Source organism: Hylobates moloch, unplaced genomic scaffold (genome assembly GCF_009828535.3).
Source record: "Hylobates moloch isolate HMO894 unplaced genomic scaffold, HMol_V3 SCAFFOLD_2, whole genome shotgun sequence".
NCBI lineage: Eukaryota > Metazoa > Chordata > Mammalia > Primates > Hylobatidae > Hylobates > Hylobates moloch.
The window spans coordinates 167929949-167946292 of NW_026652277.1; the positions used below are offsets into that span (position 1 = coordinate 167929949).

Sequence of the window (16344 nt, forward strand, 5' to 3'; positions counted from 1 at the left end):
AACAGAATAAGATCCTGCCTCAAGTTTAAAATACGAATTGTCCAGCAGTTATTACTGTTTTATTTATTTGTTTGTTTGAGACAGGGTCTTGCACTGTTGCCCAGGCTGGAGTGCAATGGCACAATCTGGGCTTAGTGCAACCTCCACCTCCCAGGTTCAAGTCATTTGCCTGCCTCAGCCTCCCAAGTAGCTGGGATTACAGACATGCATCACCACGACTGGCTAATTTTGTATTTTTAGTAGAGATGGTGTTTCACCATGTTGGTTAGGCTGGTCTCAAAATCCTGACCTCAAGTGATCTACCTGCCTCGGCCTCCCAAAGTGCTGGGATTACAGGCGTGAGCCACTGTGCCCAGACAGCATTTTTATATTAAATAGGTTAAAACATACTAATCAGGATTTGTGAATAGTGTATAACACAGATGTTTCCTGTCTTCTGTTGGGAATAGATGAAACTATAAAAACATAATTCAGTTAGTAGCCATGGAGCACTATGACACCATTGCCTCCTAAAGGAGCTCTCATGACCGGGAAGAAATTCGCTTGTTATAAAAGTAGTTAGGATGGAAACTAAAGACTTGATTAATTTTTTGACCCTAGTTTTTATTGTTCTTGACAGAGGTATTTAGAACTTGATCTTAAAATTATATTTATAATATTTTTTTAATCATCAGCTAATGATGTAACTGGCCTAAGAGAGTCTGAAGAGAAACTAAAGCAACAACAGCAGGAGTCTGCACGCAGGGAAAACATCCTTGTAATGCGACTAGCAACCAAGGAACAAGAGATGCAAGAGTGTACTGTAAGTATTTCAAGTTATATAAATGTCTTTAGTTGAGGAATTGGTTTTTAGTCCACATTATTACATGTTAATTTTAAACACTTAATGCTAAATATAAGAGCTTATCTTTTATAGGTACGTATGCTTTGAGCTTTAAGAATGCTAGATGAAAAATTTTGATAATGTCTCATTTAGATATTTTTTTGTGGCCAAGATGGCAAAGTTTTGGTTTTTTTTTTTTGAAATTTTCATGCCTTATAAATATTAGTTCATCAATTCCAGACATTTTTCAGATACCTTGGTGTCTGAGGGTGTAATCAATAAAAGAGCATTTGCTCTTTATTGCTTTGCTTTCACTGATTAGGAGAGCCATCTGATGACTTTATCTCTGCTGTCTTGTCCCTTCTGTGTATAGAACTGTTTTTCCTAGTGTCAGCAACTTCTTCACTGTCTCCTTTTTAATTGTTAGAACTTTGATGTGTACTGTGTAGTATTTACTATGTCTACGTAGATCTGAAATCTAGTGACATAATTGATCATCCAGCTCTGGTAGTTTAGGCTCAATCTTACAGTGTAATTATACAAAATAATTAGAGGCAGCTGTATCCTTGTTTCTGATTTTAAAATCTGAATGTTTCTTCAATTCTTTGTGTACTCTCCATTCATTTGATACATATAGAAGTCTTCTAATGTGTTATTAAAATCTTCTAAGGTAGTATTCTGGTCATTGGAGACACCAAAAATCTATGGGCACAGTCCTGTTCCTGTTTCTTTTGCCAATAGAATGTTCCTTAAGGCTCAGTCACAGTCCTTTTACTTCCCTTACAGAGATTGTTTAAATTTCCACAAAAGTACCTGTTCACTCTTCTTTCAGTTGTTACTAAATGACTTCTTCACATTTTACTTTTCTAAAGGCTGGCTTTTATCATTTTCTTTACTCTCCCCCCCTTTTCTTGAGACAGGGCCTCTCTCTCATCCAGGCTGGAGTGCAGTGGTGTAATCACACCTCACTTCAGCTTCCCTAGTAACTGGGACTTCAGGCACGCGCCACCAAGCGCTGCTAATTTTTTAATTTTTGTAGAGATGAGGTCTTCCCTATGTTTCCCAGACTGGTCTTGAACTCCTGTGCTTTGGCAATCCTTACTCCTTGGCCTCCCAGAACTGTTGGGATTATAGGTGTGAGCCATCACACCTGGCCCATCATCATTTTCTCTACCTTCTTACCACATTTTGTCCTTTTGTTTGTCAGTTTTGTTGTAATTCTCACCACCACTAATACTTCTTTCTCCATAGTTACTAATGAATGTTTTAACAAATTTCCCTTTACACGAAAAATGGATCTTACCTTTAGACTGCTAGCACTTGGGAGACAGAGTGTGAATAGATGGTGTTGATGTTAATATCTCATAGGATCAGAATGTCTTGAATTCCTTTTCTTTTCTGGATTCCTACTCTTGACATCATAGTTGATGTGTGCACATCACAGAGTGTGTGCTATTCATGCACCTCCGATTCTCCATCTGTTGTATATGTGCTGGCAGTTTTGATCATATTATGCCTGGTCAAGGCCTTCGGTGATACCTCATCACTCTTGTCTCCTCGACCTGGATTTTAAGGTTATTTCAACTGTAATGGAACCTAACCTTTTCCAGCCTTTTTTTTTTTTTTTTTTTAACAGCTGTCACCTGCACACGCCAGCTGAGCAACTTCCTATTCTTCCAATTATAATACAAGTGAGGTTTTGTAGACAGGGCAGGGCAGCAGGAGCAAAATCACAAGGAAAGGGCAAGATTATATATGGCAGATGAGGATAAAGTTTCAGGTGAGAGTGAAAAAAGATGAAGTCAGGCTGGAATCTTGGGTATTCTAGAAGAGAGGGGACCACTGAAGAATTTTTCACCAAGAGATGTATGTGATGGATCAGATTTAGATTTACATTTTAGGTAGATCACTCTGGCTTGAGTATGAAAGATGGATTTGAGAGGAACAGGACTTTAAGCAAGAAAACCAACTGTGAGGCTGTTAAAATAGTCCAGATGAAATACAGGAAGCCACTGGTGATAACAGACAGGATAGAATAGGTGTTTTGGAGGCACAGTCAATAGGACTTGTTTAGTTTGGATGCTGTTGTGGAAGGAATGAAAAAATTCTAGGGAGGAATCACAGCTTCAGATTTGTCTTGTTTGACGGAGTAATGATGCTACTAGGATAGAGCCTACAAAGATCAAATTTTAAAAGAAGAGTAGAGTGTGGTGTTAGGAAAACTGAGGAAATCCGGCATTCCCTCCTCCTTCCCCAAAATATAAAGTGATTAAAACAAAGGCATACATAAAGTTCTGTACAATACGAATTTAAAATTGTTCGTTAGACTTGGCAGTTAAGAGGTTGTTGGCCAAGGAAGCCAAAAGATTGGATATCCCTGCTCTAGAGGAACTGTCAAGTGGGAAGTGAGAGAAACTGAATTTAAAGAGTAGAAAGAATGGGAGTTATGTACTATAGGAGTTCGGAGGGAATAGGTTAAGCAAATGGTTGAAAGGATTGGCCCTGAGAAGGAGGGTTTCTTACCCTCTTGAGAGTGAAAAATAGTGGAAAGGTTTGTATTAGGTACCTGTCCTTTAAAACAGAGCTGCTGCATTTACACTTGGTATTTCAAATTAAGCTAAGCTTAGAAAAAATAAAATACATCCTTAGGAGTCTATTTGTGTAGATCTTTTGTTTGTCCAGCATACTAACTCATCCATTTGACCTTTTAATAATAATAATGCTTTATTTTTTTGTCTGCATGCAGTCTTTGCCAAGTACATCAGTAGTCAATTTAGTTAGTTTTGAGTGTAAGGCATAAGTTAGCCACGTAGTTACTATATTCTGAACTATATACTATATTCTGAACTATATTCTATTTTGTTGGTAAGTAAAATCTATCATTTTTGTTCACCTCAGGGATATTTCTGTTTTTCATTTAGTCTTTTGCCAATCAACTCAAAATAGATTTAGGAATAAAACTAACGTTGAAAACACTTTACTCAGTGTTCTCTTCCCTAGAACATGGAATTTATTCTAGTCAGATTCACCTCTCTTCATGATTGAAAGTGTTGACTGTTGGGTCTTTATAAAGCTAAATAGTAACTGAGTCTCAGTGCTGTAGACTGTTTTAATCAGTTCTGTCAGTACATGGAGTGTACTGTAACTCATGGTTTATTTTTGCTCTGTTAAGTTATTTTAGCAGCTGGCTTCACATTGACTATGCAGTTGTACTAGATTTTTGCTCAATGAAACAAATATATTCCCAAACCACTTAGTATATTTGTTCCTTTTACTAAATTTATATTAGAAAATTTTAACTGTAATCCTATTTAAACCTTAGTATGGAGTTAGATCTTGGGCCAGATCTACTTTGAGTATGCAGAAAATGATGAATTTGATGCTAATAACTATATTTCATATTTTAGAAATGTATTTTTAGTGTGCTAGTAAATAGCACAACTGAAGTCGAAATTGAAGGTTTCATATGTAAGTAGAAGGGTTCTGGTATGGTGGAAAAAGCTCTAGACTGGCAATCAGAAGGCTGGAGAACTAGAGTTCTAGTCCCGCTATGGCACTGAACTAAACAGTTGGGTTATTTAATCTCAAAATAAGCAGTTTGGATTAGGTTAGTTACTTTCCAGCTTTACAATTCTATGATTCGGATCTATTCAGAAGGGGAAAAATATGAATTACACTTTATTTTGGCTTAAGGTCCTATAGAGTTTTGCTTTCATAAAGCTGTAACAGCAACTCTTATAGCTATAAGTACTGTATATTTTTTCCTTTAGAAATTCAAATGTGTATTTTAAGTTATAATCTTGCACCTGATGTATTTTTAGGGGACTTTACATAGAACAATTTCCATAGGCAAAAAATTAAGCAAACCAAAAGACTTCATTAACTCTTAGGTAATTAATATTTTAAGCTTTGCTTTTTTCCAGTGGGTTGTCAGCATTTTTAGTAAATATAACATTGATTTTTGTTTGTTTTTTGGTAATGTTTAGATTGTAAAGTAAAATGTATGTAGCCACTTTAAAGTTAAGTCCCAGATTTGGAGATGTAATCAAATGGCCTCAATTCCTAAATGAGTAACCTTAAATAGTTATTTTTTTAATTGACAAATAATTTTTGTACATACTCAAGGACTACTACATAGTGATGTTTCAATACATATAATGTACAGTGATCAGATCGGGGTGATAAGCATATTCATCAAATAGTTTTTAATCTGTACTTTTTCTAGAAAGTTTTAAGATTTTTCTAGAGAATTTCAGGATCAAAGAGGGGAGGAGCTTAATGAAAGAGTTGGTAAATCAAGTGAATGGAGGGAGTTTTCCCCACCTTCTTATGTATGTTTCCTTTGATTTGGTCGTAATTGTTTCTTTTGCTTTGCACAGACTCAAATCCAGTACCTCAAGCAAGTCCAGCAGCCGAGCGTTGCCCAACTGAGATCAACAATGGTAGACCCAGCGATCAACTTGTTTTTCCTAAAAATGAAAGGTGAACTGGAACAGACTAAAGACAAACTGGAACAAGCCCAAAATGAACTGAGTGCCTGGAAGTTTACGCCTGATAGGTAAACAAATCATACTCCCCAGTCAAGACTTCCCTGACAGTCCCACTACGAGAAAGCTGTGGTGGGACAGCCAAGTACTCGTTTCCACACCAAGACTCAGACTTTTTGAGCCAAAAAAAAGCCACATTCTTACACTGTCCAGCTTGTAATGGTTAATGTAAAACTTACCAGATGAACCTTGTGTTTCAGCTTTTTTCTTTTCCCCTTCCCCTTGCTTCAGAGGCCTGATGGCGTCGGACTATTCCGAAGAAGTGGCCACCTCCGAAAAATTCCCCTTCTAGAACATGTAGACACTTGAGAAATGTTTCTGTTTGAAGAAAATAGAGGGAGAAGCAGAAGTCTTAAGTCTGTGGCACACTGTGTCTTCAGACAGTTTGAAGGAATGAAAACCTAGAGATTTTAAATCATGAATTGAACATGTAAAATTCCAGTAAAATGTAAAAACGGAATATGCATCGCTCTTAACCTTGAGCATAGTGACTTAGAGACACTGTGTATCAGTTTTGCCAATAAGACTGTGGACTTCATGATTGTTGTTGAACTTCTGGGTCAAAACTCAAATGAGGTGAATTTTGCCTTTAAAGGGTTTATTTGCTGAGAACCAACTTTCAATAGTCATGAGAGAATCAAATGGTAGATGTCCGTACAAGTAGCGCATATATTTAAACATTTAGTTTGGGGCTCTATATTACTTGCTTGAGCCTTAATCAATGTGGTTTTATTCAATGGTTTGTTGTTTGAATGGTTGCAAAAACTGTAGATAATCTTTCTGAGGACTGTACAAACATGAAGGTGTGGTATCAAACTTCAGGTTGAAACTGTTTGAAGCATTATAAACATTCATTTCACAACTAGATTGTATAAGGATATTAGCTGTGATGAGACTCACTGCATTATTTTTTTTAGTGAATTTTATGAAATCCCCATTCCATTCAACAGGCACATGTTTTAAAAGAGCTTTGTCGTTGGTGTTAATGGGGGAATGTGTTCCTTCATTGTATTTGGGCCTTTTGTATTGCACCTTGATATTAAATTAAATGTGCCTTGAAATAGTTGGTTTTTTTTTTAAGTTCAAAGAATATTATGATGATTTTGTTGTACTCTCTAACATTTTAATTTGGGGCGGGGAGGGCCTGTTGAGAGCAGATTCATTTTGGAAATACTGTTGCTGTGCTCTTCAAAGTGAAGGAAAAGGCGCTGTGCCTCATTTTTAAAAGACCTACATAAAAGACAAGGAGACTTGACACTTGTTACTTTTATGACACTTTGTCCCAGGGTATTGCAGTAGGAAGTAACGCGGGACAGCTTCACAGGGTGTCTGCCAGAAGATAATGTGTTGGAACTGTGGGCTGGCCTAAGTAAGACATTTTGTGAATTGAAAAAAGGTATAGTGATCATTTCTAGCAAATTCATTTAATCATTTAGATAAATGAGGCATTATTTTCTTCATGCTTCCATCCAATCCTGGAGGTGAATTTTTTCCGTCAGATCATTCTATAAGTCACCAATTCAAATTTTCGCTTGGTGATAATGGAGTCTAAGATGAGTGGAAGATAAATGTTCCAGCTTGTCCCAACGTTTAAGTGCAGTTTTAACAAGGGTGACTTAAGTTCTCTCTTAATCATTCAAATCAATTGTAAGTATCATACGTTTGTGCTTTAGGGAACTGATTGTGGGGCAGAGGGTGGGTTGAAGAAGTGGTTTGTGTGACTTTTCAGCAAGAAATCTGCTTCTAAAATTCTCACTATTTGTGAGGGTTGGAGGGTAAGTAACCAGATCTGTTTGAAATTAGCTTATGTGCTTGCATTAAGGCTTTTGTAAATATTTTATACCATTTAAGTTCACAGTAGAAATGGCCTAAGTATCTTTTTAGTAGATTTTAGTGGAAAAGTAATCCATAAAATGTACTATTAACATGTACCCAAATTTAGCAGGCATCTTTCTTTGCCACTTAGATAACAGTCATGAGTTCTGTGGGTTTTTTCTTGTCATTGTTAAAATTTTCTCTTTTAATAAGATAATACATGGTTGTGTATAAAATTGAAATACTGTAGAGAAAGGGGGAGATGAAAAGTGAGTGTCACTCCCAGATGTGACCTTGACATCCTCATTCTGTTCTCCAAGAGCAGTAACTGCTATTACTTTTTCTTGGGTATCATCAAGATAATTTCTATGCGTATACAGTCATTTTATGTATATTGTTTTAAACAAATGTGATCATACCATAAACACAAATGAGTTGCACCTTGTTTTTTTTTTTACTTGGTCTCTGGCATTTTTCCATTTTTTAGTGTATCTAGACAACTACATTTTTAATGGTTACATAGTGTATTTCTGTTATATTAAGGAATCATAATTTATTTGAATCGCTTATAAATGGAATTTTTTTCTATAAAATTGGCTATAAGCCAGAGTATATCAGGTACTATAAATACATCACTAATTTGAAACAAATAATGGCTCAGGCAATCCCCTGTCTGGAATATTTCCAGTAGTGGAATGGGTTTTGCTTTGGGTTGCGTGCACGCGCACGCGCGTGTGTGTGTCTTTGCTTTACTGTTTTTCTGTTTTAATTTTGAGGAAGAAAGATTCCCAGAAATAACCTGTCCAGTTCAGTTAAAATATTTCATTCATGTGAGAATGCACACATTTTAGAGTGTTTAGAGGTATATCTTTCAAAGTGCTTTCTATTATGTTTGTGGGTTAATCGATTTTAGGAATGGGTTGATTTTTTTGTTTGTAATTTAAAAAAATTATTTCAAAAACAATTACTTGTAATTAAATTATTTTTCAAAACTGTGGTTTTGTTAAAATTTATTTTACTAATCACTAGTTTTAAACGTGATATGACTATCTTAGCTCAGACATTTATTTATTAAAAGGTATGACTTTTTAAACGAAACCTTTTTTGCATTAGAATTTGTGACATTTTTATATGGGGTTAAGTCGGGTCACAAATTAATGTATCCTACAGTTGTCTTTTTCTACTCTTTAAAATTCATATAGTAAGAAGGTTAGTTGTAAACACCAATGAAATATATACTTTGCAAGAAGACAGTTTTGAGAGCATAGGCAGTAAAGTGGAAGGAATTCCATTGTTTTTAACAATCTTGCATATCTCTTATTTTCCCACTGTTTAATTTCTAAGTGGATGTTCAGTGGAGGCTAACGCCTGAGAGTGCTCATGGGAAATGGTGGAAATCTGGAGCTACAGTAGCAGTGAACAAGAACACCAGCTAATAAAGTTATCATATCAAAGAATAAAGCCTTTACCACATGCTCACTGGTGGCTTTCACCCTTGGGCTCCTCTGAGCAGTAGTAACCCAGGTTGAACTCTTTTCTGGAAGAAAGCTTAATTACAAACTTTTCCTTGAATTACATTAGGTTAGAAAACTTGCAGCCAGGCACAGTGGCTCATGTCTGTAATCCCAACACTTTGGAAGGCTGAGGTAGGCAGATCACTTGAGCTTAGGAGTTTGAGACCAGCCTGGGCAACATGGCGAAACCCCATCTCTACTAAAAATCCAAAATTAGCTGGGGGTGCTCATGCACACCTATAGTCCCAGCTACTCCAGAGGCTGAGGTGGGAGGATCACCTGAGCCTGAGGACATCAAGCCTCCAGTGAGCTGAGATCACGCCACTGCACTCCAGCCTGGGCAATACAGTGAGACCCCCATCTCAAAAAAAAAATATGCTGTAGGTGAAAGAACCATGCAACACTTCAAAGACTGATAATTATTTACAAAATACTCTCATTTTTAAATTATAAGGCATACTGAAGTAGTGTATCAGGCAAGTGAAAGCCTCACTAGAAGAAGGAAAGACTAGAATTTAAAAAATGTTTTAACCAATAAGGTCATCCTGGACTTACCCCAAGGACAAGAATGTCACACTGTCTTTATCCAAGTCTCAAAGGTAATTATCACAATTATTTACTTAGATCCCTTTAAAAGTGATCATTTTTTTTTTCTTTTTTGTCTTCATAAATAATTACAAGAACAAGCAAATAATTTCTCCTTTTATTGCTGAGGCTAAAGAAAAGCAGTAAAATTTTATTGGGAAACATTTGAGCTTTTCATTACATATTTGCAATTGCTATGTATGTACACATAGGTTCTATAGTATGTTGCACTAGCATTTGGAAACTAATTTGTGGAAAGTGTGACACTCCTAGATTGGCATATATTTGCATGTTTGAATTGTGATACGTGACCACTGGTCTTATTTTTGTGTCAAAAGGATGATCTTTTCTGTTAATAAAGTCTTAAGTCTTTAAAAAAAAAAAAAAAAAAACCTTAATTGCGGAATGTGCCTCAATTAATATAATATATTCTTGAGAGTTATGGAAGATGGATGTACCAGAAAACTTCCTTCTCTCCTTTTTTTTGAGGCAGGGTCCCTGTTTCCCAAGCTGGAATGCAGTGGCATGGTCACAGCGTCAACCACTTGGGCTTAAGCAGTCCTCTCACCTCAGCCTTTCCAGAGGCTGGCACTACAAGCATGTGTGCCTGGCTACTTTTTAAAAAAAATTTTGTAGAGTTGGGATCTCACTATGTTGCCCATGCTGGAGGACTTCCTGTTAAGGAAAATCCTTATTAAATGTTTTTCTAGCAAGAATACCCTCATTCATTTTTATTTGTAGGTACTGATTTTCATAGAGAAGTATTTGTGATTGATGTTGCATGTACCTTTTCAAGAACTTTTCTGATAAAGTGCCAGATTCCTTAGTGTAATAATACTGGTATAGCCAAGGTGTGTGTTAATTAACTGGCTCTGTTTCCATTTCAAGTGATAATTTGAGATGAAAATAGATGGATTTCAGAATTGATTATTGATGTAATAGAAACAAGGTGTAGCTGTTTGGGCACTTTTTGTTTAGGGTTTATTTTTGCTGCTGTGTTGGCAAAATACTGAAATGCAGAAGATGGATGTGTCCCAGAAAAGAAGATGGTAATTATGGGGAAGCATCTGCTGTGATAGAGTTATGTTTGTATGTGTTACATCTATCACTGTAATAATTGTAAGCAAAGACAGAGAGTTTTGTCTTCATTTTGTGATGGATGGCTCTTTCCTTTGCAGCCAAACAGGGAAAAAGTTAATGGCGAAGTGTCGAATGCTTATCCAGGAGAATCAAGAGCTTGGAAGGCAGCTGTCCCAGGGACGTATTGCACAACTTGAAGCAGAGTTGGCTTTACAGAAGAAATACAGTGAGGAGCTTAAAAGCAGTCAGGATGGTAAGGGGTTTTTTCTCTTTTCTTTTTTTTTTTTTTTTTTTTTTGAAAAGTTCTCTTAACTTTGCATTGGCTTTTTAAAACTGCCAGTCATGAATATTATAGGTTAGATTCTGTACATTGTTAACCTCTGCTCTATGATTGTATATTATTGTGAATGAAGCATTTTTAGTTGAGTCCGCAAACAAAGCCATATAATTTTAGTATGTTTATCCCCACCCTCCTAATTCTTTATTGTTCAAAATTTCTTCATTTTTGTTTTTAGTCGAGGGTAGGATTTGGTAAAAGATAAAAGGGTGTTGTATTACTTAACAAGATGGACAAATTTGTATTCATTGTTTGAAAGAGAGAATATCTTTTTAAGCATTTCTTGTTAAGCGTAAATTTTAGAAACATTGGTAGTTTTCAGCGATCTGAAAGTAATATAGTTGATTGTATCTGTGAAGGTTTTATTAGTGAATAAGAGATTTAATCTTTAAATTTGCTGAGATAAACAAAACTTGTCCGTCTCCATCCTTTTTAGTGCAAGTGTAGCTTTATCCCTGTTTCTCTTCTTTGTAAGGTGCATTATTAATAAGGAAAATATCCAAATTCTTTGAAATTTTAAATTGAAAATTAGTGTCTGGTTAATTGCAAAGATGATCAGTAACCAAGTAATTTCTTCTGAACTACCTACCTTTTCAAAATCTTCAGGAATTATTTCCTGTGACTTTTGTCCTTATATATGTAACAGTCCTTGGTTGAGAACATGGGCCTCTTTGGAGTGTTATAGAGGACCACACTGTCCTTAAGGATCAGACCTGCTATGGAACTAAGGCACTGGGTCAGGAATAAGGGGATTGGCCATAGTGGGCCCATAAGTAAACGTGAGTCAAACTTTGGGGCTGTAATCAGGCATATGGCAAGATGGATCAAAACAATTTTAACTTGGTTGCTTAATACAGTCGCCCTCGGTATCCGTGGTGGATTGGTGTCAGGACCTCCCACAGTAAGCCCCTCATATAAAATGATGTCATATTTACATATAAACCTATGTACATCTTCCCCTTTGAGCCATCTCTAGATTACTTAACAGTACCTAATACAATATAAATGCTATGAAAATAGTTATTTTACTGTATTGTTTGGGGGATAATGACAAGAAAAAAAAATCTGTACATGTTCAGTATAGACCCAGTTTTTTCTTCCTTGAATATTTTCCTTCTACAGTTGGTTGAATTCATGGTTGCATGTGGAGGGCCAACTGTATGTTAAGTATCTGACTTCCCCCAAAACAAACTCAGTCATATTTTAAGATTCTAAGCAAAATTTTTAAATGTAGTGTGATTTTAGAATTGTATTTGTTTACTTAAGCATTTATTGACTCCCTTGCTTTGTGGCAGGCACTAAAGAAACATTTTTTAATGTTATAAGCGATATTAAAGTTGGTCTGACTCTCCTTTGCACAGAACTGAATGACTTCATCATCCAGCTTGATGAAGAAGTAGAGGGTATGCAGAGTACCATTCTAGTTCTGCAGCAGCAGCTGAAGGAGACACGCCAGCAGTTGGCTCAGTACCAGCAGCAGCAGTCTCAGGCCTCTGCCCCAAGTACCAGCAGGACTACAGCTTCTGAACCTGTAGAACAGTCAGAGGCCACAAGTAAAGACTGCAGCCGTCTGACAAACGGACCAAGTAATGGTAGCTCCTCCCGCCAGAGGACGTCTGGGTCTGGATTTCACAGGGAGGGCAACACAACCGAAGATGACTTTCCTTCTTCTCCAGGGAATGGTAATAAGTCCTCCAACAGCTCAGAGGAGAGAACTGGCAGAGGAGGTAGTGGTTACGTAAATCAACTCAGTGCGGGGTATGAAAGTGTAGACTCTCCCACGGGCAGTGAAAACTCTCTCACACACCAATCAAATGACACAGACTCCAATCATGACCCTCAAGAGGAGAAAGCAGTGAGTGGGAAAGGTAACCGAACTGTGGGTTCCCGCCACGTTCAGAATGGCTTGGACTCAAGTGTAAATGTACAGGGTTCAGTTTTGTAATATTTTTTCAGCAAATTTTTATACAGTGTCATTTAATTTGGGAGAGGATACTGTCCAGAAAATTAATGCATACTTTTGTCACAATTTGCCTTTTTGTGGGTGTATGTTTTGTTTTTTGTTGTTGTTTTTTCTCTTTGTTTTTTTCTGTTTTTTTTTTTGTTTTGTTTTGTTTTTTTTGCTTCAATACCTCTGCCCCTTTGGAAATTGTAACAGTTAATTACTTTGAATGTTGCTAAAAGGACATTTTGTGTAGGGTCAAGTTATTTTTATATGAGTTAATGTGAAATTGTAAATGGAAATTTTTCCTTAAAATATAACACAATGACGTCTGTATAAATCTATGTCTGTGTAGAATCTGTGCTGTGTAAGGGCATTCTTACTCATGCTGTTACTGTACTTATGCACCATTCAGACTTGTTAGAGTAGATGTGGGTTTATGACTGCCAAGTTTGCCCAGTACAGTAGTTTTTTATCACTAAAAGTTGGACTCATTGATGGAGTCCTGTAGTAGTTTCAGTGTTAGATACAGTTTTTTCCACCATACATCTGTGCATTTTCTCTTTAGGTGACTGTTTAAGAAATTTGTGTGCATAGTTACTCAGTTTTTATGAACTGTTGTATCCTGTTAATGCATATTGCTCTGTGACTCCAGTATATCTTACCTGTACTGACCAAACCTAAATAAAGATTTTTATTGTAACTCCTTAATTAGCTTTTTTGTTTTGTTTTGGATGTATGTTTAGCATTTGTCATTTTCATTGAGTCACTGAATTTCTACTCATTATCCTTCAAGTACCACAACAGTCAAACTTAATTAAGCATTGATTACGATTTTGCACACAATTTTTAATTTATGCCTTATTTTGCAAAACGGAGCTGGAGTTTAGGGCTACATTGAAAATTTTTTCTTGACTTATAATTGTTACAAAATATTTTAAAATACAGAAAAATATAAAGAAAATAGTCATCTATTTCTTAGGCTTTTTTTTTTTTTTTTTTTTTTTTTTAAGTTGAGACAGGGTCTCGCTTTGTCACCTAGGCTCAAGTCCAGTGGTGCAGTCATGGCTTACTGCAGCCGCAAAGTCCTAGACTCAAGTGATCCTCCCACCTCAGCCTTCCGAGTACCTGAGACTATAGGCATATACTACCACACCCAGCTACATATATTTTAATTTTAATAGAGACAAGGCCTTGCTATGTTGCACAGGCTGGCCTCAAACTCCTGGCCCCAAGGGATTCTTCTGCCTTGCCTTCCCAACGTGTTGGGATTGCAGGAGTGAGCTACAGCTCCCAGCCCTTTTTGAGTTTTAATTGAAAAGCAAGGTTTGTTTTTTGTGGTCTGATTTCAAGTAGAGTATCTTTGTAGTCAGTGATGTTTGTTTTAAAACGCTGGCCAGTACTACTGACTTTTACCAGCAACATATCTGGTAATATTACATGAGTAAGGGGTGTTAGAATGTAGATAGGAGAAAATGTTTTTAAGGTGGAAGAATGTCAAAGTTTGCTCCATTTTCTCAGAGGTAATTAAGTATAAAAGTCTGTGATACTGAATGGCCTTCAAATGTGTAGCTTTCATATATGGTTGAAATTCCATTTCTGCTAAAAGCAAAGTATTGTTTTAGACATAACTTGTAATACAATCAAGGAACCTTGGAAGTGGAGTTGTAATACTCGAAAACTGAGGTACAACTTATTTGAAAGTAACTGCTGCTTTTGCTTGTTTAGCTGATACAGGTATATCCGGTCTTCAGAAGTATATTAATTACTGCACTGTCTCTTGATTAACCTTTTCTTTTTTTTCTTTTTTTTTTTTTGCGAGAGTCTCGCTCTGCCACCCAGGCTGGAGTGCCGTGGCACCATCGCGGCTCACTGCAACCTCCACGTCCCGGATTCAAGCAATTCTCCTGCCTCAGACTCCTGAGTAGCTGGGATTACGGGCGTGCACCAACACGCCCGGCTTATTTTTGTGTTTTCAGAAGAGACCGGGTTTCACTGTGTTGGCCAGGCTGGTCTCGAACTCCTGACCTCGTGAAGCACCCACCTCGGCCTCCCAAAGTGCTAGGATTACAGGCGTGAGCCACTGTGCCCAGCCTTGATTAACCTTTTCTACAGTCTGCTCAAGTGAGTAAAAAATCCTGTACGATTTTTAATTTGCATGTGATTAAACATTTTGGTGTTTGATATATCAGATACTGTGTTTGGCTTTTGTTATGTACATCCTTCAACTTGACCAATTTAAACAAAAATGGAATTTCTCTGTCCTGTTGGTGTAATGTAATCAAGAGTTTGTGGTAGGAAATTAATTTTTCAACCAGTGATACAATTTTATGACTGAATTTAATATTGAACTGTTAATGTGACATTTTCATGTTTCTGTTGAGTCTGCCTTGATGAATAACTCAGAGCACTTATGCTGTGGTACATAGAGTCAGTATTTCTCATTTCTGGAGTTAGATGCTTTATTTTCTGGTATGACTATGATAAGAGGTGATAGAGTGGCTTCTGCATCTAATTGGTTTGAATCCTGGTATTACACTTAATTGATTTGGGCAAATGTATCCTCGAGGCTCGATGTTTTGTTTTTCTCTGCTGTAAGAGCACTCACTACTGTCTTAGCTTGGGCTGCTATGAAAAAAAAACCACAGACTGGGTGGCTTTACACACTCATTCCTCACTGTTTTTGGAGGCTGGGAAGTCTAAAGATCACAGTGCCCCCTGATTGGTGCCCCAGTTTGGTTCCTGCTAGGAGTCCTCTATATAGAGAGAGTGCAATAGATGTCAGTTTCCTTGGCTCCTCAGCTGTATTGGATACAACTGACTACTCCAGTTTTTTAGACACTTTTGCAAAACAATGTAAAGCCATTCCTTCTGACAACTTTCTTTCTCAGATGTTCCCTCTTTCATGAGTAGTTATGCCCTGTACTCAAATCATTGCCTGCTGCTCTATGTCACTGTCTTGGGAGTTCACCTATCCCTGTGGTTATAGTGAACACTTTCATAGTCCCAGGTAATGTCACTGATCTGGACCCATCATGGGGTGGCTGTGCTGAGGCAGTGTTGAGCTAGCCCCTAGTGGTAAGGAGCACACTGCTGACCTCCATCCTATGACAAATCCACTTTGATGATTCACTGTTCGCCTCATGGAGACCAAGGAGGAATTTGCTACATGGTAGGTTGGTGAATCCAGCCTCTAGCATAAAGACCTGGCTTGGACTCCTGCAAACCTTTATGAAACTTAACCAAGAATGATTGCATCTTACGAGGGAGAGGATGCTGAGAAGGCCCCTTCAGGATAAACTGGCTCCATAGCACTGCTGTAATGGTGGCTCCTCATGAGTAAGCACTTGGAGATTTTTGTGGCTTCCTGCCCACTCACCCTGCTCACCAGTCCAGGTAGTTTATGATTTGAGATCTAGATGTAATTTTATTTATTTATTTATTTATTTTGAGACGGAGTTTCGCTCTTGTTGCCCAGGCTGTAGTGCAATGGAGTGATCTCAGCTCACCGCAACCTCCGCCTCCCGGGTTCAAGCAATTCTCCTGCCGTAGCCTCCCTAGTAGCTGGGATTTACGGGCATGTGCCACCACACCCAGCTAATTTTGTATTTTTAGTAGAGACAGAGTTTCTCCATGTTGGTCAGGCAGGTCTTGAACTCCAGACCTCAGGTGATCTGCCCGCCTTGGCCTCCCAAAGTGCG

At 37.4% G+C, this 16344-nt stretch overlaps 1 protein-coding gene across 4 annotated transcripts in view; it reads left to right on the plus strand.

The window, feature by feature from the left end:
* The window catches only part of WTAP (WT1 associated protein), a 29405-nt gene extending 16051 nt beyond the window's left edge, over window positions 1–13354 (plus strand). For 2 of the 4 annotated variants that reach the window (XM_032161734.2, XM_032161743.2), the window contains exons 5-8: window positions 675–802; window positions 5203–5381; window positions 10463–10617; window positions 12063–13354. In XM_032161734.2, the coding sequence (XP_032017625.1) occupies window positions 675–802; window positions 5203–5381; window positions 10463–10617; window positions 12063–12646 (1046 nt within the window). In that variant the 3' untranslated portion in view covers window positions 12647–13354. Of the gene's footprint in view, window positions 1–674; window positions 803–5202; window positions 5382–5601; window positions 10618–12062 lie in introns of those variants that run through there. The other 2 variants (XM_058435645.1, XM_058435644.1) reach the window with 1 other exon arrangement.
* Window positions 13355–16344: the final 2990 nt, after the last annotated feature.